We start from the raw sequence: 25,951 nt of genomic DNA, 5'->3' as shown, positions 1-25,951 counted from the left end.
TTTGTCCTCTATAGACCTAGCAACAGTAACATAAGCAAAGGAGAGGCACGCCCAAAATGGAAACCCAAAGCCAAAGTACCCCTTCAGACTCTACATATGACTTCTGAGAATCAAGAGAAAGTGAAAGCTCTTCTCCGAGACCTGCAAGAACAAGATGCTGATGCTGGATCTGAGTAAATTGTTCTATTTGAATAAACTATGATAGTAAGGAAAACATACTGGCAGTGTGAAGGTCCTGTGCATCTTTGGAATGCTGTGTCAGTACTGATTCTATTGTGGCCATATAATTAGTTGAAAGTGAGTCAAGAGAAATACAAGAATAATTATTCAGCAACAATTTTAGAGTGAGTTTGTTTTGCAGCATCCATGGGATTGCCTTTTTATCTTTATTTTTTTCCAGGGCAGTGCTCATATGGATTCAGTAACTGATTTATCTGTAATCTTCCAGATAAACCCTTGTAATGAACAAGTAGAAGTAGTGTTCAAGGAGCAAATATTGACTTGGTCAGGTGCAGTCTCAGAATTTGCTTATCATGACCATCTGCCTAAGAGAAAGCTTTTATTCTTAAATCTTAGTCACTCTTTTGTTTTGGATTTCAGTTGAAGGAGTTAATTCCTTCTTTCCATTTATCAGAATTAATTAGTGGCTCATTAATTCTGTTCAGTCATGAACAGCTCATTTTCCATCCTATCTACAAATCTCTTGTCTGTTTGAGATCTACAAAAGGAGATTATGTAGCAAAACGAACAATTAGGGATAGTTATTTTTATGAATGAGAAGACAGAGGATAGCCAAGGTTTCTGTGATTAAGAGCATAGGCTCTGGAATCTGTCTGCCTTTGGTAAAATCTCTATTTGCTCCTTAATGTATAACCTAGGCAGTTACTAATCCTCTCTGAGTTTTAGTTGATCATCTTAAAAAAAAAAAAAAGGACATTCCAATATTACTTGGTACAGTTATTGGGAAGATTAAAGGAGTTAGTTCATATAAAGCACTTAACACAGTACCTGGCATTTAATAAATGACTGCTAAATGTTAATTGCCAAGGTATAAATTAATAGTTCAATATAAGATTAAATCAGCAACTGAAGAGTAGTCAGGAGCCTATTAATTAAATTCTTAGACCTTTGCTAAATTTTTCTTTGAAGTAAGTAGAAAGTAATATCTAATATATGAAAATGTTGCCTTTGCTAGAAGAGGCATTTCTTGGGAGGAGGAAGATGATGAGCCTGATTGCTGTAACGATGAGCGGTACTGGCCAGCTGGACAGGAACCTTCCCTCGTTCCCGACTTGGATCCTTTGGAATATGCTGGCTTAGCCCCAGTGGAGCCTCATGTTCCAGAATTTACAGTCTCCCCATTTGCAGTGCAAAAACTTTCCAGGTGATTGCTTTAATCATTTTTAGGAGTTGGGAAAGAATTCAAGGAAACTGAAATCATATAAACCCACTACCCCTCTTTGTGTACTTTCCTATTTTGTGGGTTCCAGCAAAGCCTGCCAGGCCTAATATTCTATCTTATCAGATGGGGTCATTCAGGACGGCTTATTTTTATCAGGGTTGCTTTTTCAAAATACAAGCCCTGCCTATGTATAGTCATAACTTCATATAAGCATATTTAAATGAATTTTACTGTAATGGTGTGATACTGCTTTTTATGTGCCATTTTTGTCATGTTTTGCCCTTGACAGGTATGGTTTCAATATTGAACGCTGTCAAGCAGTCCTGAGGATGTGTGATGGAGATGTGGGAGCATCACTAGAGCAGCTCCTTACCCAGTGTTTTTCAGAGACATTTGGAGAGAGGATGAAGATCTCTGAGGCAGTCAACCAGATAAGCTTGGATGAGTGTATGGAACAGCGACAGGAAGAGGCGTTTGCTCTCAAGTCCATCTGTGGAGAAAAATTTATAGAAAGAATTCAGAACAGAGTCTGGACCATTGGATTTGAACTGGAATATTTGACAAGTAGATTCCGCAAATCCAAGCCAAAAGAAAGTACCAAAAATGTACAAGAGAATTCACTTGAAATCTGTAAATTTTACCTCAAAGGAAATTGTAAATTTGGATCGAAATGCAAATTCAAACATGAAGTGCCCCCAAATCAAATTGTTGGAAGAATAGAAAGAAGTGTAGATGATTCTCATCTTAATGCTAATGAAGATGGATCTTTTTTATATGAACTTGAAATTCGATTTTCTAAAGACCACAAATATCCCTACCAAGCTCCCCTCGTGGCATTTTATTCCACCAATGAGAACCTACCTCTGGCTTGTCGTTTACATATTTCTGAGTTTCTTTATGACAAGGCCTTGACATTTGCGGAAACTTCGGAACCTGTTGTATATTCTTTGATAACCCTTTTAGAGGAAGAATCGGAAATAATCAAGTTACTAACGAATACCCATCACAAGTATAGTGTCCCTCCCGTGAACGTTCTGCCAGTACCCTCTAGGACCAGAATAAATAATCCTGCCTGTCATAAACCAGTGATTCCAAATAATTCTTTTGTTTCTAATCAAATTCCAGAAGGTATGTAAGGCATTGATCTTGTGGAGGGAGGCATTCAGAATGATGGGTTTAGAAGTCAAAGCTTTTAAAGCTGATCCAGGATGGCTTAGTGATCTTGAACAAGCTGAACAAGCCATTCAGTCCCATGGGCAAAAGGGAATGAGAATTCCCTGAACTGTAATTGTGTCCAACTTTAATTGTAAGGCTCAATTGTGTTGCTTAAGGCCCAGTTGTGTTGCTGTGGATAGGCTTCCTGAGTTGAAGTTTGTTGTGATGTGTGTTTATTTTAACCATATAAAATCTGAGGCTTGGAAGGACCTTAAGGTACCTTCTCAGAAAATCTATTTTATTTAATTCATTTGGTTTTCATATGATTACTTCTTATATTATATACTGAATTACTTTCAAATGAAATTTTAGAGATATTTTGCTTTCAATACCACTATCCGTACCCTCCTGCTTTTGGTATACTAGATCCCCAGAATTCATTAGGGATAGCTCTATGAATCCCTAAATCCCCAAATACTTGTGCAGGCTTCTAGCCTAGTCTAGATCCAGGTTTACTGTGCAGATTCTTTTTATGTTTTTGAGGATTCTTTTTATGTTTTTGAGATGGAGTTTCACTCTTGTCCCCCAGGCTGGAGTACAGTGGTGCAATCTCAGCTCACTGCAACCTCTGCCCTCCAGATTCAAGTGATTCTCCTGCCTCAGCCTCCTGAGTAGCTGGGATTGCAAGTGCCCACCACCACGCCTGGCTAACTTTTCTATTTTTAGTAGATACAGAGTTTCACCATGTTGGCCAGGCTGGTCTCGAACTCCTGACCTCAGGTGATCTACCTGCCTTAGCCTCCCAGTGCTGGGATTACAGGTGTGAGCCACCACACATGGCCTACTGTGCAGATTCTTACAGCACAAGTAAGCCCCTTTCAAAGAATTCTCTGCTGGGTGTAGTGGCTCACGCCTGTAATCCCAGCACTTTGGGAGGCTGAGGTGAGAGGATTGCTTGAGCCCAGGAGTTTGAGACCAGCCTGGGCAGCATAGCGAGACCCCATCTCTACAAAATATATATATTTTCTTAGCTAGTCAGCCATGGTCGTGCACTCTGTCCCAGGTACTCAAGAGGCTGATGTTGGGGGATCACTTCAGCCTGGAAGGTAGAGGCTGCAGTGAGCCATTGCACTTCAGTCTTGGAGACAGAGTGAGACTCTATCTCTTAAAAAGAAAAAAAAAGAAGGAAAGAAGGAATGAGAGGAAGGAGAAGGAGGGAAGGAAGGAGGGAGGGGGAGAGAGAGAGAGAGAGAGGAAGAAGAGAGAGAGAAAGAAAGAAAAAGAAAAAAAAGAAGAAAGAAAGAAAAAGGGAGGGAAGGAGGAAGGAAGGAAGGGAGGGAGGGAAGGAAGGAAGGGAAGGAAGGATCCTCTTTTATTTGTTGCTATCTATCTTTCTTCCAGAGAAACAAAAGAAACGTAAGAGTCCTTGGGTAAACTTCAATGAGTAGAGAATAGTGATGCTGTGCTGAGATGTTGGGGCTGGTCAGTTAGCCGGGTTCACTCACTAACCACCCAACCCACTCCCAGATGCCAGCTTCTAGGGCATGGGATTCAAATATGTTCCTTGGGAAATGACAATTATGTGCCATGGCCTTTTTTTGTAAAATAGTAGTTTTATTGAGACATAATTTATATACCGTAAGATTCACTCTTTTAAAGTATACAGTTCAATGTTTTTGGATTTTTACAGAGTTGTGCAACAATGACCACCTTTTAATCCCTGGACATTATCATCACTGCCAAAAGAAACCCTGTACCCATGTACCATAACAGTCTCTCCTCATTTACCCCTTCCCCCAGCCTCTGGCAACCACAAATCTGCTGTCTATCTCTATGGGTTTGCCTACTCTGGACATGTCATAGAAATGGAATTATACAATATGCAGCTTTTTGAGATGGGCTTCTTTCACTTAGCATAATGTGTTCAAGGTTCATCCATGTCCTAGCACATATCAGTACAGCATTCCTTTTTATTAGTGAGGACTATTCTGTTATGTGAACATACCACATTTTGTTCATCGATTCATCATTTGATAGACATTTGGGTTGTTTTATGTTGTAGGATTTGGGGACACTTGCAAATAGTTGAAACATTCACTGCTAATTATGTTAATGTTACTTTGTTTTTAATTTGATTTAAAAATAACCACTTGTGCTTGATAAAAGTTTACTTGAGGATGCATTTTAAGTTCTTTGGCAATAGAAATACTGGAAATGAATGAACTTACTTTATTCAAGTTTTAACTTTTTCTCCATTTTGACTTTTTGTTTGACTTGATACTCTGTTAGACAGCGACTTTCCCGTTTTGTTAAAGAAAGGGCTCTGTATTGAAACGTTTTCTTTTATTTCCTTCAAGTTGAAAAAGAATCAGAATCTGAGGAGTCAGATGAGGATGAAGGTCCTGCACCTGTTATAGTAGAGAATGAAAGCTATGTGAACCTTAAGAAAAAGATTTCCAAAAGATATGACTGGCAGGCAAAGTCAGTACATGCTGAAAATGGTAAAATCTGCAAGCAATTCCGAATGAAACAGGTAGGGTATGCGAGAGAATGAGTAGCATTGCCTCCCTAATATCTGGATGATGGGATTAGGAATTAGGACGCTTTGGCTACCCTCCCTAATATTCTTTTGGTTCATTTTCTCCCTGAGTGGTCAAAATTTCTACAGGCCACAACAAACTTAAGTGCATATGCTAGATGGTTTTGGAAAATCCTGTAGCAGACACACACATATATGCCAAATGGTCTCAGAATCATGTGCCTTTGGTACTGTGACGGACAATCTGGTATGTAAAAGGAATATCAATACTGTGGTTTAATGGCTGGGCACGGTGGCTGACACCTGTAATCCCAGCAGTTTGGGAGGCCGAGGTAGGCAGATCACCTGAGGTCAGGAATTCAAGACCACCCTGGCCAACATGGCAAAACTCCGTCTCTGCTAAAAATACAAAAATTAGCCGGGCATGGTGACAGGTGCCTGTAATCCCAGCCACTTGGGAGGCTGAGGCACAAGAATCACTTGAACCTGGGTGGTGCAGATTCCAGTGAGCTGAGATTGCGCCACTGCACTCCAGCCGGGCAACAGAGCAAGACTCCGTCTCAAAAAAAAAAAAAAACGAAACAAAAACAAATACTTTGGGGTTAGAGCCAGGTGGGCATGGTAACACATGCCTGTAGTCTCGGCTACTTGGAAGGCTGAGGCAGGAGGAGATAATGCCAGCCTGGAAAACATAATGAGACCCTGTCTCTAAAAACAAAACAATACAAATACTGCGATTTACATTAGAAAAAATTAATATATAAACGGAGAAGGATGAGGAAGGACTTTTACCCTGTTTCAAAGACTCAAAGGATAAATAATGTGCCCAAGGTCACATAGCTAGTGAGTGGTTTAGCCAATTCTGTTTCTAAAGTCTATTTTGTTTTTACCCCATTCACATGAAGGTTATTTTAAGAGAATTCATAAGTGAACCCTGAGGGCAAAGTTAGAGATAGGGCAGAGGCAAGTTGCTTAACCAATATGGGAATTGGATTACATGCTCTCTTAGGGCACTTCCAGTTCTAAAGTTCTGTCAGTCTGATTTTTGACACCATATAACACCATCACATATGTAGTGCAATACCCATAAAACATCACAATGTTTATAAATTGCACTGTAGATGATAGAAACGAAAAATGAGATATTCAATTTGATCAGTGTGCTAAGTTTATGATAAAATTATATGTAGGAAATGGCATGTTCCTGTAAAGTTATTACAGTATTCAAAAGTACAGCCAGAGTTTTAATAAACAAGGCAATGTTTATAGCATTGGCCATTAAATATGAAATTGATTTATATAGTTGTAGTGACTGCCCAAAAATAATGCTTTAGTGAGTGCTTTTCTATTATTGATTTAGGTAAAAATCTGATACTGTTTAGAGCTATGCTGTCTGATATGGTAACCCCTACCCATGTTTGGCTGTTTATATTAATTAATTAAAATTAAAAATTCAGTTCCTCAGTAACACTGTTGTTCACATTTCAAGTGCTCAATAACCACATGTGGCCGGGGTTGCTGTATTGGACAGCACAGGTATAGAACATTTCCATCAACACAGAAAGTTCCATTGGACAGTGTTGGTATAGAGACTCTTGCTGGGAAGAACTGGATATGCGCTAAGCAAGAGGGCTTTATTTCACTCAGAAAATCTTTCAGTTTATTCAGATGTTGGAAAACTATTTAATGTATAGATTCGACAGCTCATTCTGACTGATTCTCTGAGCAGCATTCTGAATAAAGTCCTCTACATCCAATCCCAACAAATCCAACAAAGGATCACTCAAGGCCAGGAGTGCAAGACCATCCTGGGCAACATAACAAGACTCGGTCTCTGTAATTTAAAACAAAAACAAAAACAAAACTGTAATCCCAGCATTTTGGAAGACCAAGGCAAGTGGATTACTTGAGCACAGGAGTTTGAGGCCAGCCTGGGCAACATGGTGAAATCCTGTCTCTTCAAAAAAATACAAAAAGCCGGGTATGGTGGCACACACCTATAGTCCCAGCTACTTGGGAGCCTGAGGCAGGAGGATGGCTAGAGCCTGGAGTGGAGATTGGAGTGAGCCATGATTGTACCACTGCACTCCAGCCTGGCAACACAGTGAGACTCTGTCTCAAATGAAAAAAAGAAAAAAAAGAGAAGTAACCCAATGATGTCTTATCTTTGATTTTATTAGGCTTCCAGACAGTTCCAGTCCATTCTGCAAGAGAGACAATCACTCCCTGCTTGGGAAGAAAGAGAAACCATTCTTAACTTACTGCGTAAGCACCAGGTGGTTGTCATAAGTGGTATGACTGGGTAAGAATGCAGTTTATTCATTGGCAGCTTTCATCTATAAATATTGTATGCACCCTGGTTACCATAACCAGTTCAACTTGTTAAAAACTGTAACTGGATTTATAGACATTATATACCTCTGCCTTGAGAAATAAGGCAAAACATCCAGCTGAAGACTTTTAACAAGGCTCATGTTTAAATTTAAAGGATAGTTCTAGAACATTTAGCCTGAAAGCTTTTTTATCTTCTAAATTTATTCTGATTTCCTGTCACCCAGGGTGGAGTGCAGTGGCATGATCTCGGCTCACTGCAACCTCTGCCTCCCGGGTTCAAGTGATTCTCATGCCTCAGCCATCCAAATAGCTGGGATGACAGGTGCACCACTATGGTGCACCACCATACCCAGCTAATTTTTTTGTGTTTTTAGTAGAGAGGGGGGTTTTACCATGTTGGCCAGGCTGGTCTCGAACTCCTGGCCTCAAGTGATCCACCTGCCTTAGTCTCCTGAAGTGCTGGGATTACGAGTGTGAATCACCACGCCCAGCCTTTATTTTTCTTTTAAAAACAACTTAATTATGGTGCATTATTTTTCCTGTTTTACATTCTCCTATTTAGCAGGGACAAGTTGCAGACTTTATTTAGTTATGTATTCAAGAGTATACAATTTAATAATTACATTTGTGTCCAGACTCAGTGATATGGTAACAATTCGTATCATCTAGTTTATCTTTTTAACCTCAGCCTAATCATAGCCAAATTAATACATATCAAAGGGAAAAATGTAAAATATTTTGATAATCATAAGCTAATACTCCTTTTCTTTAGGGTTCATGTGTAGAGTTTACATTCCTAGAAGCATTTACAGACCTTAATCTAATGTCTGTTCAATAGCCCCAATTTTACAAATGTTACTAAACTATTATTTGATTGTCCTTTTGATTGGAGTGCAAATTCCTAGAATTTCTCACCTCTAGGTAATAAGTCAGGAGGTTGTTTTAGAAAATACCTGAATCTGAACAATTTGTATTCTAATTAGCTTTATCACTTTCCTCATTCCGTATGATTGCTTCTTTAGTTAACTAGCCCTTGAAAACTTCATTTTAGGACTTATTTGTTTTAATATACAGATGTGGGAAAACCACACAGATTCCACAGTTTATTCTGGATGATTCTCTGAATGGACCACCTGAAAAGGTGGCCAACATCATCTGTACCCAACCCCGACGAATCTCTGCAATCTCTGTTGCTGAACGCGTTGCTAAAGAAAGAGCAGAGAGGGTGGGTCTGACCGTGGGATACCAGATTCGGTTAGAAAGTGTCAAGGTTTGTATGCTCTGCTTATTTCCTGGTAACAGAAATTTATGATTTTTAGGTATAAAGAGTTCTGGGGGTTAGGAGATTCATGGGCAATTTGGGATATATACTTTCAGGTTATTTTTAAATTAATGATCACCTTCGGTAGGGGTGAAGTCCTTTTAGAAATATCTTGGGATAAGAACTCTTATGGCTGGGCGCGGTGGCTCATGCCTGTAACCCCAGCACTTTGGGAGGCCAAGGCGGGCGGATCACCTCAGGTCAGGAGTTCGAGACCAGCCTGACCAACATGTAGAAACCCCATCTCTACTAAAAATACAAAAATTAGCCGAGTGTGGTGGCACATGCCTATAATCCCAGCTACTCGGGAGTCTGAGGCAGGAGAATCCCTTGAACCTGGGAGACGGAAGTTGCAGTGAGCTGAGATCGTGCCATTGCACTCCAGCCTGGGCAACAAGAGCAAAACTCCATCTCAAAAACAAAAAACAACAACAAAAAAACACTCTTATTTGGTTGTACTAAATTTCCTCTGTAAAGCTTTTTATTTTTTATTGACAAAAGTCATCTAGTAAAGACTGTTATGTTCTTGAATGTGGGACTTAATCCATTTAACCAAATAAGGAGCAGACAAATTGAGAACTGATTTCATTATTCACTGTTTTTTAATGCTTTTTATGAAAATCTTAACATTTTGATATGAAGTAGAAAGGATTTTATTACTGTCCCTGGCAATAAAAACTATATTTAGTATGGTTTCCTATTAAATGGAACTGCTAGTGTTTTCAATATTCTTTATCACTCTCCATTCAAAATGGCTTTCCAGTAATGTTTCCTTTTTTTGAAAATTTTATTAATGGTTTATATTGCCCTTTCCTGTGTAAGTCCTCAGCCACCAGACTGTTATACTGTACCACGGGAGTGCTGCTGAGAAGGCTAGAAGGAGATACAGCTCTACAAGGAGTCTCCCATATCATTGTCGATGAAGTTCATGAGAGGACAGAAGAAAGGTAAAACAAAGACTTTCCTAGTGAACACACACTCACATGAAATGAAGGCATGGCAGAAAAAAATGCTTTCTAGTTCCAATTCAGTTTCATGCAGCTAGTAATGGTAATTTGCCACAAGGAAGACCTATGTTAGAGAAGAGCAACTGGTTTCTTGATTTCCAGGGTCTATAACACTAAAAAGGAAGGACAGCACATGCTCATCACTTATTAGATGGAGTCATCCTATTAGGTTAGAAGGTATACTTCACACCATCCTGGGCATTATGCTAAGTTGATACCTTACTCAGTAGAAGTAACAGATGTCATGCACGCTGTGGCTGAATGTATCTTCTTCCTTGTTTGTTTGGTCAGTCATTCAGTCCTGACATTGATTCATGTATTTATTGAGCCTGCATTAAATGCCAAGTGATATATTAGTTGCTGGGGATACAGTGAGGAACAAGCATGTATGGCTCCCCCTCTAACAGTCTGGTAGAAAAAACGAATAATGAACAAGTAAATAAGTAAATGATTGCAAATTGGAATAAGCACTATGAAGGAATAAATGGCATGCTGTGTTTGGAGAGAGAGACCCATAGATGCTCAAAGATCATATCTCTGTAAAATGACAATTTAAATTGAAAACTGAAGTATGGCCGGGCGCATGGCTCGCACCCATAATCCCTGCACTTTGGGAGGCCGAGGTGGGAGGATCGCTTGAGCTCAGGAGTTAGAGCCCAACCTGGGCAACATAGTGAGACCATGTCTCTATGAAAAGTAAAAAAAAAAAAAAAAAAAAAAAAAAAAGCCAGTAGTCTTTCTACTGGGGATACAGAAAAAAAAAAAAAAAAAATTAGCCAGGCGTGATGGCTCACACCTATGGTCCCAGCTATTCAGGAGACTGAGGCAAGAGAATCAATTGAACCCCCAGTAGGTTGAGGCTGCAGTGAGCTGTGATAGCACCACTGCACTCCACCCTGGTCAACAAAGCAAGACCCTGTCTCAAATAAAAAAAAGGAAACTGAAATATGAGATGCAATCCCAGGTGACAAACGGGGGCAAGGAAAGCATGTTTGAAGATTGTGCAGTGGGAAGGGGCTTTTTGAGTCCAGAACAAGGAAAGCCAGTGCACCTGCTGTGTAGCAGCAAAGGGGAAAGTAGCACAGGGAACAAGCAGCAGGAGCCAGACCTTCCAGAGCCTTAAGCATCATGAATAATAAAGCATGTGGATTTTATCTTATGAAATTAGAAGTCATTAAAGGGTGAGGCATAAAATAAAAATTCTTGCCAGACACAGTGGTGCATGCTTGTAGTTCCAGCTGCTGAGGAGGCTGAGGCAGGAGGATTGCTTAAGTTCGGGAGTTCAAGGCTATAGTGTGCTATGATTGCACCTGTGAAGAGCCACTTCAGCCTGGGAAATATCATGAGACCCCATCTCTTAGGGAAAAAAAAAAAAAATTAAAAGTCTCAATATTTTAAGTACTGAAGAGGGCCAGGAAGATGGATGGCATTAATCATAGTTTGTCATGTGGATCATGCCCTAGAGCAGTAAAAGAAAACTAGTAGGGGGAAAAAAAAGAGAAAGTCCTGTGAAAATTATGAAGTTTTCCCAAAAAGTAGTATACCACTATAAATATCTTGAGAAGAAGAAAAATAGTCTAAGTAAATTTGGTGGACTGATAGGAAAGCAGAAAATAGCTAAAAGCAAAACATTAAAAAAAAATTAAAAAGGATTGTTGGCGGGCACCTGTAGTCCCAGCTACTCGGGAGGCTGAGGCAGGAGAATCGCTTGAACCTGGGAGGTGGAGGTTGCTGTGAGCCGAGATCACACCACTGCACTCCAGCCTGGGTGACAGAGCAAGACTGTCTCAAAAAAAAAAAAAGGAATTGAACGGAGAAGATGTGTAACCAGAAGAACTATTAGAAGAAATAATACGTTACTACTATTAGTAAATAAGACATATGAAGTAATTAGAAACTAAAGAAAGCGGACTTTTAGATAAAAAGAATAAACCAAAAGAAAAAGAAATAATTCCTAGAACAAGACAATAATAAATATTAAATGACTATACAGAAAACGTTGGAAATCTCTAAGGGGCAAATGATCTTTTTGTAGAAACTCCAGAAAACAATGGAAAAAAGAATTAATGGTAAATAATGTCATTTTGCAGCTGTTGGAAATGAACATCTGAAAGAAGAAATTTTTTTAACAAAATCACTGAACAACTTGGAAGAGGAAACCAAATAAAACATTCTCTCAGACTAATGGTATTTAAATGATTGAGTTATAAAGATAAGTTTAAACTTTTAGGGAAAATTATATCCAGTATAATTTTGAATATGAAGAATAGCTTTAGATTCTGTAACATTTGTACTTCCACAGACTTAAAGAAATGAGAACATAGCACTGGATTTGGTTCCTGGCTAAAATAGGAGAAAGATTTTTATAAAACCTAAGGATCTGTAGAATATGAACAGTTAAAAATTCAAAAGATGTTCACATCTGAATAAAGATTAATTACACAGTGGAGAAGGGTGCTTCAAGCATTTACAAATACCAGTTTACAGGAAAGGGTATACAAATTACGAGGAAAAGTAGGGGAATATTTGCTAACTCTGATTGAAAAAAGCAAAAACTAATAAAATCTAGAAACAAAAATCAGTGAAAATATTGACAAGATTAAAAGTTGAATATAGAAAGGTGACAGTTGTGTTAGTTTGAAATTTTGATAAATTTTCTCATCACAGAGATAACATGATCATTCTAAAGCATTCAGTAAATACCAAAAAATGTAAAAGAATAATCTCTGTCCCCTATAAAATTGCTAGTTACATGTTATAATTTTGGTCTCTTTTCTTCAGGGAGTATACAGGGAGTTAGAAGAGGGGTATGGTAGTGAGATGTACTTCCACAAACACTATTGGGATTATATAGTTTTGTCATGCTACTTTTGATTTAACAGAATGACAGCATGAGTTAACAAATTATCTTTTTTTTTTTTTTTTTTGAGACGAAGTCTCTGTCATCCAGGCTGGAGTGCAGTGGTGCAATCTCAGCTCACTGCAGCCTCCACCTCCCAGGTTCAAGCGATCCTCCATCCTCAGCCTCCCAAGTAGCCAGAACTAGAGGTGCACGCCACGAGGCCTGGTTAATTTTTGTATTTTTTTAGTAGAGTCAGAGTTTTACCATGTTGGCCAGGCTTGTCTTGAACTCCTGAGCTCAAGTGATACGCTCGCCTTGGCCTCCTAAAGTGCTGGGATTTCAGGTGTGAGCCACCACGCCCAGCTGAATTATCTGTAAAATTAAGAATTACATAAGGAAATTCTGAAGTCTGGATATACCATAAATTACTTAGCCATTTGCCTGTTGTTGTTAGATTATTTCCCTTTTCCCTGAAAAAGAAACAAAAATAGTCATAAATGTAATTAAATTAGCTCTTTAAAAAGAGCTAAGTAGTATAAGAATATGTTTTCATTAAAAACTCAAACAGGCCAGGTACAGTGGCTCACACCTACAGGCCTCCCATTCTGGGATTGCTGATTATATGTTTAGTAATCCCAGCATTTTGGGAAGCCAAGGCAAGAGGATCACTTGAGCGCAGGAGTTTGAGACCAGCCTTGGCAATATAGGGAGACACCATCTCTACTATAAAAACAAAAACAAAAAAATTAGCCCCAGTTACTCAGGAGATTGAGGCAGGAGGATCACTTGAACCCAGAAGTTCAAGGCTGCAGTGAGCAGTGATAACACCACTGCACTCCAGCCTGGGTGACAAAGCGAAACCTTGTCTCAAAAAAAAAAAAAAAAAAGAAAAGAAAAACATTACGGATAAAGTGTAAGTCCCTCTTAATACTCCCAGACCACTGTCAGTTCCTTTCTTAGAAGTAAACTGGTAATACGTCCTTCTATGCATGGATATAGACGTTTAGTTTGTTAGAAATAGTTACTTTTGTTTTCTGACCTTTTTTTCTTACACAGATGATATATTCATTTAGTAAGTCAATGGATATTCACTGAGTACTTACTATGTCCCAGGCATTGTTGTAGATCCTGGAGTAGTGAATAAAATTCTTGTCCTTGTAGAACTTCTATTCTAGTGGGAGAGCTCATCAATAAGCAAGATAAATAAGTAAAATACAGAATATGGTAAGTGCTAAGAAGGAAAAATAAAGCAGAAACAAGACAATAGAAATGTAAGGGAGGAGAGCATTTGAAATTTTAAATAAGGTAGCCAAAGAAGTCCTCACTGAAAAAAATCTTTGGAGTAAGGACTTGAAGGAAGTGAGGGAGCTACCTGTGTGAAGGTTTAGGAGAAGCCCAGTAATCCAGGCAGATTAATATCATGTACAGAAGACCCGAGGTGCATGCCTCAAAGACAGCAAGGAGAACAGTAGGCTGGTGCTAAGTGAATGAGCGGGAGAGCACTAGAAAAAGATGGGGAGCATGGGGTGTAGACCATGCCGTATAGAGCCTTGTTAGTAAGGATTCTAATGAGAAGTCATTGGATTCTGAGCATAAGAGTGGCACAATCCGATTTTTCTTTTCTTTTTCTTTTTTGTTTTAAGAGATGGGGTCTTGCTATATTGGCCAGGTTGGTCTTGAACTCCTGGCCTCAAGCATTCCTCCCACCTCAGCCTCCCAGAATGCTAGGATTATAGGTGTGAGCCACCGCGCCGGTCAGCACAATCAGACTGACATTCGAAGAGCATTATTGGTTGGCTATATTGAGAACAGATTGTAAGGGGGCAAGGGCCAAGAGTCCAATTAGGGTGGTGGTATTCTGCCATGTGTATTATTCCAGGCAACTTGGGATTTTTCCTACTAAAAATATGTCTTAGAGGTTTTTTCATGTTATTATCTAGAGCTCTACCTTATTCCTTGTATCTGCTTCATGTTATTTCATAGACTGGATGATATTGTTATAATTAATCATTTCTCAGTTGATGGACATTTGGGTAGTTTCTATTGTTTTATTATTACAAACAATGCTATAATGAAAATCTTTGTATATGCGTCTTTGTGGTACATGTAGGTATCAAGAAGTAGAATGATCAAATTTGTACCCTATACCAGCTAAGAGTAAAAATAAATAATAATTATAAAATTTGATGATAAATCCTGTTGGGATTTTGATTAGCACTACCTGGACTTGGTTTATTTGAGAAATAATTTATATCTTTATACAGGTTGAGCATCCCTAATCCAAAAATCTGAAATCTGAAATGGTCCAAAATCTGAAACTTTTTGAGTGCTGACATGACACTACAAGTGGCAAATTCCCCACCTGACACCTTTGCTCTCTGATGGTTCAATGTACACCAACTTTATTTCACGGACAAAATTATTCAAAATATTATATACAGTTACCTTTAGGCTATGTGTATAATGTATATATGAAACATAAATGGATTTCATGTTAGATTTAGGCCCCATCCCCAAAATATCTCATTATGTATATGCAACTATTCCAAAATCTGAGAAAATTTGAAATCTGAAACACTTCCGGTTCCAAGCATTTCACATAAACGATATTCAACCTATAATAGTAAGGCTTCACATCCAAGAACATGACACACTGTTCTATGAATGTTACGGGGTTTTTTCCCACAGAGATTTACACATTTCTTGCTCAAAATATACTAAAAGTTACTAATTTTCATGTGTTGAATTTGTTTGATCCTCAGGTGTTTCTTTTATTTTCTCTAGTGACTTCTTGCTGCTAGTTTTGAAGGACATTGTATCGCAGAGGCCAGGTCTTCAAGTTATTTTAATGAGTGCAACTCTAAACGCTGAGCTTTTTTCAGAATATTTTAATTCCTGCCCGGTTATTACTATACCAGGTGAATAAAGTGCATCATTAAATATGTATCATTCTAACAAGCAAATATAATTATTTTAAAGTTTGAGACATAAGTAGATATGTATACCTCTTTCTAGAGAAGTGATTTATTTATAACATAAAATCATAACCATATAATGCAGCTGATAAGGAGGTAACATATCTTGCTGGGAGATTTTTTTTTTTCTTTTCTTTTCTTTCTTTTTGAGACGAAGTCTCGCTCTGGAGTGCAATGGCGCGATCTCAGCTCATGGCAAGCTCCGCCTCCTGGGTTCACACCATTCTCCTGCCTCAGCCTCCCAAGTAGCTGGGTTTACAGGCACCCGCCACCACGCCCGGCTAATTTTTTGTATTTTTAGTAGAGATGGGGTTTCACTGTGTTTGCCAAGATGGTCTTGATCTGACCTCGTGATCTGTCCGCCTTGGCCTCCCAAAGTGCTGGGATTACAGGCGTGAGCCACCATGCCCGGCCATTGCTGGGAGATTTTAATGTTTTTTAGGGGACTTTTTTAAAAAGTCATAGTTACTTATTTCTAGCATTCCATTGTGTTTAACATCAAAGTTTATAGTGGCAGTCTGTCATAAAGAGGGAACTTGTGTCTGTGACAGTGTATCTGTTCATTTCTGGATTCTGCTAAATTTCTGGATGTTGGTCCACTGTCGCAGAAAGTGAGGCTGGATAGTCTGTGTTTTCTTTTGGCACTTCCACAGTCTCATTGTGGAATTAATTTATCATCTTAGCTTTGATTTATCCTTCTTCAATTAAATACTAAAAAGACACTTTGCAAACACTGACTGATAAACAATAGTGCAGTTTATTTTAGTTATAGAGAATGCTGGTGATAAATCTAGGGAAGAAATGTTGTGTTTGATCTAGAATACAGTCGTTGAATGTTTAGAGGTCCTCTGTAGTGGAAGTGCGGGGGGAGGGTATAAAAGGTATAACAGGTAAAAGAAAAAAAGTCTTAGCAAAGGATCATTTCTCTACCTATACACTGTCTTCTGTTTACTGACTGAAATCTACCCTTTCCAATTTCTGTTACCAAGAACTTTTCTTCTTGATACTTTTAAGACCACAGAACAGATAGAACATTAGCATGACAAGCTTTAAGAGAATTTTATATATATAAACTATTTCAAGATGGTTGAATGGGTGTTCTCAGGCTTTTCTATTTTATCTCCTTGTTTTTCTAGGTCGTACATTTCCTGTTGATCAATTTTTTTTGGAAGACGCAATTGCTGTGACAAGGTAAGGAAGATACTAATTAAGATTCAGTGAAAGGACCTGGCATAGTGGCTCATGCCTGTAATTCCAGCACTTTGGGAGGCCAAGGTGGGAGGATCTTTTGAGGCCAGTTCAAGACCAGCTTGGGCAACATATTGAGACCCCCATCTCTTGAGAGAAAAAAAAAAGATTCATTGAAACTTTGAAAACAGAATATTTGACCTTCAATGTACCAGAATACTAATACATGTGTTAGTCTGTTTTTCTAATTTTTCTACACTTGATCTTAGCCAAAAAGCCAAGAAGTGATTTTCTTCTATTTTTTCTGTTTGAACATTTTGTTCTCCCCTCTCTTTCAGTAAACAGGTGGCCAATATTTAAATCCCTCTACTTACTTTTTCTTTTCTTTTTTTTTTTTCTCTTGAAATAAAGTCTTACTCTGTTGCCCAGGCTGCTGTGCAGTGGTACAATCATAGCTCACTGCAGCCTCAAACACCTGGCTCAAGCAGTCCTCCTACTTCAGCCTCCTGAGTAGCTGGACTGCAGACACACACCACCATGCCTAATTTTTTTTAGTGGTTTTGTAGAGACAGAGGTCTCATTATGTTGCCCAGGCTGGTCTCAAACTCCTGACCTCCAGCAGTCCTCCTGCCTTGCCTCCCAAAGTGCTGGGATTACAGTCATGAGCCACCATGCCTGGCCCCCTCTACATACCATAACTTTAGCAAGTAGCTTAATCTCTCTGTACTTTAAGTTTAATGAATTAATACTTGCTGATTCTGCTGAGAGCATAAAAAAATTAATGAATTAATACTTGCAAAGTGCTTAGAACTGTGCTTGGCACATAGTGGATGCTCTCAAATAGCAGTTATTGTTATTGGCAATAACTGTTAGCAGTTATTGGCCGGGCACGGTAGCTCACACCTGTGATCCCAGTACTTTGGGAGGCCGAGGCGAGCGGATCACCTGAGGGCAGGAGTTCAAGACCAGCCTGGCCAACATGGTGAAACCCCATCTCTACTAAGAATACAAAAATTTGCTGGGCATGATGGTGCATGCCTGGAATGCCAGCTACTTGGGAGACTGAGGCAGGAGAATTGCTTGAACCTGAAGGCAGAGGTTGCAGTGAGCTGAGACCGTGCCATTGCACCCAACCTGGGTGGCAGAGTAAAACTCTGTTTCAAAAAAAAAAAAAAAGTTAGCTATTATTATCATCATCATCATTCTACTCGCATAGAGTTTGCAGTATAGCCTGAGTGTTAAGATATCTGTATAAACAATTGTAAGTACTAGGTAGAAAATGTTAACGTCCACTGTGTATAAACAGATCTCTCTTCTTTGAAAGCCCTACTTTCTCTTCTTAGTCTTTGATCTTGAGGATTCCCCAAGATTTTCCTTGCACTATTTCTTCTCACTATTAACTCTCCCTTGGCTACCTTAGACTCGTGTGATTTCAGCTGTCATCCCTGTGCCGAGAACTCCCAGATCAGTATCTTCATTCCTGACCTCTGAGCTCTAGAATGAAACACCCTTAATATCTGGCAGCTTAAATACAAGTCAGAATTTTTCTCCTTCTCTGTTCCTTCCCTCTCTAATAAGCCCCCCTCCTAATTCCATATTCATTTGATGATACTGTATTCTCAAGCTAAAAACCCAAAACCAGTGGCTCTCAAATTTTAATGTGCAATAAGAATACTTGGGGAGCTTATTAGAATTTTTATTTTCTGGGCCCTATCCCACTGCCATTGAACATGAGTTTCTGAGGAAATCATCTTTCAACTAGTTTATCTGTCTTTACTTTTTCAAATTCACTGCTTCCAGAGTACATATATATATTTTTAGACAGCCTCACTCTGTCACCCAGGCTGAGTGCAGTGGTGCGATCATAGCCCACTGCAGCCTTGGTCTCCTGGGCCCAAGTGATCCTGTTACCTCAGAATACTAAGTAGCTGGGACTACAGGTGTGTGCCACCATGCCTGGCTAATTTTTTTATTTTTAGGGAGACAAGGTCTCACTATGTTGCCCAGGCTCAGAATTATCTTTAAACATAGAATTGGTCACATTCCTCCTATTCTTAGAAACTTTCATTGGTTCCCTATCAGTCACACTTTGTGGACACTCAAGGCCCATATCATCTGACCCCAGCCAATATTTAACTTCCTTTCCTTCTTTATTTTCCTACCTACACAAACCTTAGCACTGTCAGACTACTTGTTATTTCTCAAAGATGCCATACTATTACTGTCTGTATTTCTTTTTCCCACTTCCTTCTCTAGTCATTCTTTAACACCCAACTTGAATGCACCTCCATGAAATTTCCTATTTCTGCTATTAAAAATTAATCACTTCTTTATTGGAAGTCACAGAGTACTTTTCTTGTGCCTCTAATGACATTTATTTCTGTCTGTCTTACAGTACAGTGAGTTGTTTTGTTCTGTTCTCACTAGTTTGTAAGCTCCTTGAAAGTATATTTTTCTATACCATACCACCACCATTGCCAGAGTCCCTTGTCCAAAAAAGACATTCAGTAAATGTTCAATAAACAAACAAATGGTGACTGTGAAAAGAGTATATGGCATTTAATGGAGAGAAGGGGTTGGAGGAAGTCAGCATTATAGAATCATAGGTTTTTAAATCTTTTTTTAAAAAAAGCTACAATACACTTTATGCAAATGAAATCTTATAGGAAATCATCAAGAAATGAAACATAAAACAGGAATGATCGGGCTGAAAGAATAGCCCACAGTTACTTTGCTCCCATTCCCTTACCTTTCCTTGGGGCTTTGAGCAACATTTAAGGCTCCAGGAAAAAAAATTCGAGGCAGTTATCTATGCCAATTTCCCAAAAGATGAGAAAGTAAAGCCCTTTGAAATTGACTTGCTGGAAGTCTCATAGCAGGTTGGTTTAGTGGCAGACCTAGAACTCAAATCCAGAGCTTTTGTTTTCAAATCTATTCATTTTTCTGCTTTGCCATGATGTCTAATAGTGTTGTCACTAACAAATATTAAACTATCCAGTTGTAAGAGTTTTGAAATGTTTTAAGGACCGTCTTAGGTTGATATTCAGCCAACAGCTAGAAACTTGAGTCCAAATTTGATTGCAACAAAAGGGAATCAGCTGCCTGGGAATTATCATAGAAACAAGAGGATCAATAAGATTGCCAAAGAAGAATTAAAAATGAAGAGGGGTGTTACTGAGGCTGTAACTCAGATGTGTTTTCTGAATGTCCATGGCATTATTCCTGGATAGAGCTTTTCTCCAAAGTCTTAGCTGGTTTCCAAGACAGACCTAAAAGCGTTGCAGTGTGTTCCCAACCAGAAATAGGGTACAGCCAGAATCCTGGACTGGTGGAAGGATGGCACATGAATTGGGCAGAAACAGTGACATTTTGCTGAATGAGCACGTGAAATAGGTGAATTCTTTCCCTCCTCACCAACAGAACCACATACACACAACCACATTCCTTTGTCTTTCTCAGGTATGTATTACAGGATGGGAGCCCATATATGCGGTCCATGAAACAGATTTCAAAAGAAAAGCTTAAAGCAAGGCGGAACAGAACTGCATTTGAAGAAGTGGAAGAAGACCTGAGGCTCTCCCTTCACCTCCAGGATCAGGATTCTGTCAAAGATGCAGTGCCAGATCAACAGTTAGATTTTAAGCAGCTCCTGGCCCGTTATAAAGGTAACATGCCTCCTGGGGGAATATTATAACTATGCCAAAGATTTCTAGTATTCTTTCTTACCATGATGTGGAAGAATAAAAATATGATTCTTGTTTCATAGTTACATTGCCTTTAATTCATCGGAGAAACCTTAAACCTAGAAAAATAGCTCAGATACATATTTAGAATATAATTGTTACTCTATTTGCCAATGGGTTTTTTTTCTAATTATAAAAGAAATATGTACTCATTAGAGAAAAATTGTGAGGTAGTAAAATGTAAGTTATATTCTTGTATATTTTGTAGCTTTTTATTTTGATGTGATTTCAAATTTACAGAAAAGTTTGCAAGACTAAACAATGAACTCTTATATATCCTTTACCCCAATTCATCAGTTGTTAATGTTTTGCTTCATTTTTTGCTTTATCATTTGCTCTGGATGCATGTATTTTTTTTTTTTTTCCTGAATCTCCTGAGAGTAAGTCGCAGATATGACGCTCCTTTACCCTGAATACTTTAGTATGATTTTTCTAAGAACAAGACATTCTCTTACATAACCACAGTACAGTGATCAAAATGAGGACATTTAACACTGATACAATTATATAATTCACAGTCCATACTCAGATTTGAACAATTATCTCAATAATGTTTATTTTTGCTATATTTTCCTGATTCAGGATCCTATCATGGATCATATATTACATTCAGTCATGTGTTCTTAGTCTCCTTTGATCTAGAACAGCTCCTCATCCTTTGTCTTTTAGTGACCTTGATATTTTTAAAGATTATTTTGTAGAATGTCCATTCATTTGGGTTTAGTATTTCCCCATGATTAAATTTAGGTTATACATTTTTGGCTGGAGCATCACAAAAACGATCTTGATTTCTCAATGCATCATATCAAAAGGCACATGGGCCCCGTGGTGTTGGTTTGTCCCATTATTGGCAATGTTAACTTGTTCACTTGGTAAAGTGATGTTTGCTAGGTTTCTCCCCTGGATAATTACTATTTCTTTTGTAGTTAATAAGTCACTTATAAAGCAATATTTGACATGATTTTAAAATCCTTTAATATCCCACTAGTTTTAGCATTATTCGTGGGCTTTTAAAATAACATCTTTTGAGGCCTACCCTGTGCTGAGCTTTTTATGTATGTTAGTAGGTACTTCCTCCTCCCATGCCAGACTCTAGCTGGCTATTCTTTGTTCCTATGTGGTCTTGTATCCATAGAAGCTAAACTGAGCCCATAGAAACCCCAGGATTACTACTTTTGCTTTCTTCCTTGAAGCCTAGACTAGAAGCAGATCTCAGCTGCCCTTCTTTCTCCTTTTTCCCTAGACTGTCACCTCTGTTCCTCTTAGTTCTTCCCAAAAAGGGGTGTTTATCATTCATGAGTAAGAGCTTCCAACCCATTACTGCTTCTATAGGATAAAAGGCAAATGAATTTTCCTTTTTCTCCGTCTACCAAAGACAGTTCCCAATCCTGGATGTGGAATGGTAATCACCAAGGAATTAAGATATTAGCCATTGTTCTGTTGTTTAGGAAGATAAGCATAGCTCCCTAACATTTTATTTCATCTTCCCAGTATTGAGAGATGTAAAGCTAAGAGAATGGACTTGTATTTTATAGACCTGGGTTCAACTCCAAGGCTCTCATAAAACCAGCTAATGATCTTGAGCAAGTTCTTTATCATCTCTGTGCCTCAGTTTTCCTTATCTATAAAGTGGAGTCATTTAGAGGAATATAATACAAACCCACAAGGATAGTGCCCAGCTAGTAAGTACAGATCTGTGATTCTAATTAAAATATGTCTAACTCAAAAATTTGTGTTCTTTTTATACATCATACCAACTGATAATTCCCATTCCCTTATTCCATTAAATTATGGAACAAGAAAATTCCTTTGAGGTTGGGCACGGTGGCTCACACCTGTAATCCCAACACTTTGGGAGGCTGAGGCAGGAGGATCACATGAGCCCAGCAGTTCAAGACCAGCCTGGGCAATATATTGAGACCTTGTCTCTACTACAAATGTTTTTTAAAATTAGCTGAGCATGGTGGTTGGCACCTGTAGTCCAGCTACTCAGGAGGCTGAGGGGGAGGATTGCTTGAGCAACGGGATTCAAGGTTGCAGTGAGCTATGATCGCACCAGTGCACTCCAGTCCCAACAGAGTGAGACCCTGTCTCAAAAAAAAGAAAATCCCTTTGGCATCTCTTTCAGAATTTTGGAGTTTTCTTTTAAAATTATCACTGAATCTAATCCATGACTTTCTAATTTTAAGCACAAAGGTTACGAAAGTTCAGAAAGTACCTTTGGGACCTCCTTTTTAAGGAAGGAGAATGGAGGACTTGAGGTCAGGAAACATGACTCTGCCACCAGCTTCTGTATGGTACGGGGCTGATTGCTTAGCTTTTCTGAGCTTCTGGTTCTGTTTTTGTTTTTGTTTTTGTTTTAAAGTCCTTACAAAAATTAGCCAGGCGTGGTGGCGCACGCCTGTTTGGGAGGTTGAGGAATGAGAATCTCTTGAACCCAGGAGGCGGGGACTACAGTGAGCCAAGATTACACCACTGCACTCCAGCCTGGGCAACAGAGCAAGACTCCATCTCAAAAAGAAAAAAAAAAGCCTTGAACTGGTTGATCTCAATGTTCTCTTTCACCTTTCAGCAAATTAAATAATGTTTCCTAGCTCAATTTTTAAGGCATGTTCTAGTTTTTCTTTGAAAAAATTAATAATTGGTCATTTAAAATATATTATTGATTTGGCTGGGCACAGTGGCTCATGCCTATAATCCCAACACTTTGAGAGGCTGAGGCCAGAAGATTGCTTGAGCCCAGGAGTTCAAGACCAGCCTAGGCAACATGGTGCTGCCTTGTCTCTTAAAAATTTTTTTAAATTAGCTGGTGTGGTAGTATGCACCTATAGTCCCTGCTACTCAGGAGGCTGAGGTGAGAGATCATTTGAACCCCAAGGGCCAAGGCTGCAGTAAGCCATGATCATGCCACTGTATTCCATCCTGAGCAAAAGAGTGAGACCCTGTGTCAATAATAATAATTTAAAAAAACAAAACTATGTTCAATTTTCTTTTTTCAATTAGCTGATCCTTTCTTCTTTTTGAAAAGTCTGGCTTTTTGGAGTCTTGGCAAAGAAAAGTGATTCCTGCTCCACCTTGCTCACCCAACCACACCCTTTTTTGTGCAGCCTGTTTCTTCCTTTTTTTCATTTTTGACCAACATGGCATTCACTCCACTAGAACAACATTGTTTCAAAACTGCTTTTTTCTTTCTTTTTTTTTCTTTTTGAGATGGAGTCTTGCTCTGTTGCCTGGCTGGAGTGCAGTGGCGTGATCTCGGCTCACTGCAACCTCCACCTCCTGGGTTCAAGCAAGTCTCCTGCCTCAGCCTCCCAAGTAGCTGGGATTACAGGCGCCCACCACCACCACCATGCCCGGCTAATTTTTTTTTTTTTTTTTTTTTTTTGTATTTTTAGTAGAGACAGGGATTCCCCATATTGGTCAGGCTCGTCTCGAACTCCTGACCTCAGGTGATCCGCCCATCTCAGCCTCCCAAGTAGCTGGGATTACAGGCACCCACCACCACCACCATGCCCGGCTAATTTTTTTTTTTTTTTTTTTTTTTTTTTTTTTTTTTGTATTTTTAGTAGAGACGGGGATTCCCCATATTGGTCAGGCTCGTCTCGAACTCCTGACCTCAGGTGATCCACCCATCTCAGCCTCCCAAAGTGCTGGGATTACAGGCATGAGCTACCACACCCAGCGGAAACTGCTTTTGTCCCTCTTCAAACTTCTCATATAGAAAGTTTCCCTTCCTTGGTACCAACTATAGTTATTTTGTTCCAATTAAACTGTAGTTAGGGCGATAGGTCATTAGGAGGGCCTGAGAAGAAAGGACAGCAGTCTTTGAAGAGTTAGTCACCCCAACAATATACTATTGCTTTTAAAAGAGCTGAGGCGGCCAGGCACGGTGGTTCACGCCTGTGTCCCAGCAGTTTGGGAGGCTGAGGCTGGTGGATCACAAGGTTAGGAGTTTGAGACCAACCTGACCAACATGGTGAAACCCCATCTCTACTAAAAACACAAAAATTAGCTGGCTGTGGTGGTACGTGCCTGTAATCCCAGCTACTCAGGAGGCTGAGGCAGGAGAATCGCTTGAAACCAGGAGGCGGAGGTTGCAGTGAGCCGAGATCACGCCACTGCACTCCAGCCTGGGTGACAGAGCAAGACTCTGTCTCAAAAATAAAACAAAATAATAAAATAAAAGAACTGAGGCTTGTAGTACATCCTACAGAACTACATCATTTACCAGGTCACGGATAGATTAGGAGATTGTGACTGGGGAGATTGTGAGGGTCTATGAATAGACTCCACGGGTGTTATTGAAGACATTACAATCACATTTATTTTTCAGGGAAAATCCATCACTTATCATTTTCTCAAAGGAACCTAAAGGTTCAGCGAGTCACTGTTATAAAAATGCTGGTGAAAGTTGTGGTCTCTGTCCATTGATTGCCATAGGTTAGTGTTACCTGGACTAACAGCATATCTCGTTCATGATTTGATTGAATCTAGGAGAAGTTTCTAAAATGTATTTGACTTTGAATTTTGTTTCCAGAACGCAAGCTTTCAATAAATATTTGAAGGGTAAAAGAGGGGAAGGAACAAGGAGAGTAAAAACTGGCCTGTCTGGGTCTTTCTAACAGGGGCAGGAACCTGCTCTTTAGGTCATTGTTCAAGCAAAACTTACTTCTGATGAGGCTAGATTTTCTGGGAAACTAAATGAAAAAAGTGGGCTGGGTGTGGTGGCTGTAATCCCAGCACTTCGGGAGGCTGAGGCAGGAGGATTGCCTTACCCCAGGAGTTCAAGACCAGCCTGGGCAACACAGTAAGACCCCGTGTCTACAAAAAATAAAATTAAATTAACCAGGCATGGTGGTGCATGCCTGCAGTCCCAGCTACTCAGGAGGCTGAGATGGGAGGATCACTTGAACCTGGGAGGTTGAGGCTGCTGTGAACTGTGATCACACCACTGCATTCCAGCCTGGGTGACAGAGCAAGACCCTGTCTCTAAATAAATAAAGAAAAAAGTTCATTTCAGTACATTAAATGTTAACATCTATGCTATTAAATCAAACCAACACTCACCTAATTCACAGGCAAATTGTATATGGTATAAATATACAATAAAATACATCAACAAGGTATAAATATCCTTCTCATTTTTACCTTTCTTTCTTTCAGGGGTTAGCAAGTCAGTCATCAAAACAATGTCCATCATGGATTTTGAAAAGGTGAATCTTGAATTAATAGAGGCCTTATTAGAGTGGATTGTGGACGGAAAGCACTCCTACCCTCCAGGTAACTGCTTCTTTATTCAGGCCTGAATGATCCACAAATGAAACACTCAGTCCTTGGCTAAATGGGAGTCTACTTATGATTGTTTGAATTACATGCAAACTCTTTGCACACAGGCTACACGGCAGTGGGGTTAAGAGCACAGGCTTTGCAGTCTGGTAAACCTCC

The 25,951-nt window shown here is 39.3% G+C and overlaps 1 protein-coding gene across 6 annotated transcripts in view; it reads left to right on the top strand.

Annotated features, from left to right (window-relative positions):
• Positions 1-25,951, top strand: part of DHX57 (DExH-box helicase 57) — a 77,180-nt gene that overhangs the window by 11,599 nt on the left and 39,630 nt on the right. For 4 of the 6 annotated variants that reach the window (XM_021924766.2, XM_003908534.3, XM_009184029.4 and 1 more), the window contains exons 3-13: positions 15-173; positions 1,196-1,384; positions 1,692-2,530; positions 4,915-5,090; positions 7,277-7,398; positions 8,505-8,700; positions 9,574-9,698; positions 15,385-15,518; positions 16,712-16,766; positions 20,223-20,428; positions 25,670-25,786. In XM_021924766.2, the coding sequence (XP_021780458.2) occupies positions 97-173; positions 1,196-1,384; positions 1,692-2,530; positions 4,915-5,090; positions 7,277-7,398; positions 8,505-8,700; positions 9,574-9,698; positions 15,385-15,518; positions 16,712-16,766; positions 20,223-20,428; positions 25,670-25,786 (2,236 nt within the window). In that variant the 5' untranslated portion in view covers positions 15-96. Of the gene's footprint in view, positions 1-14; positions 298-1,195; positions 1,385-1,691; positions 2,531-4,914; positions 5,091-7,276; positions 7,399-8,504; positions 8,701-9,573; positions 9,699-15,384; positions 15,519-16,711; positions 16,767-20,222; positions 20,429-25,669; positions 25,787-25,951 lie in introns of those variants that run through there. The other 2 variants (XM_009184032.3, XM_021924767.2) reach the window with 2 other exon arrangements.

Source organism: Papio anubis, chromosome 14 (assembly GCF_008728515.1).
Source record: "Papio anubis isolate 15944 chromosome 14, Panubis1.0, whole genome shotgun sequence".
In the NCBI taxonomy this organism is placed as follows: Eukaryota; Metazoa; Chordata; class Mammalia; order Primates; family Cercopithecidae; genus Papio; species Papio anubis.
This window is presented reverse-complemented; position numbering and strand designations above follow the sequence as displayed.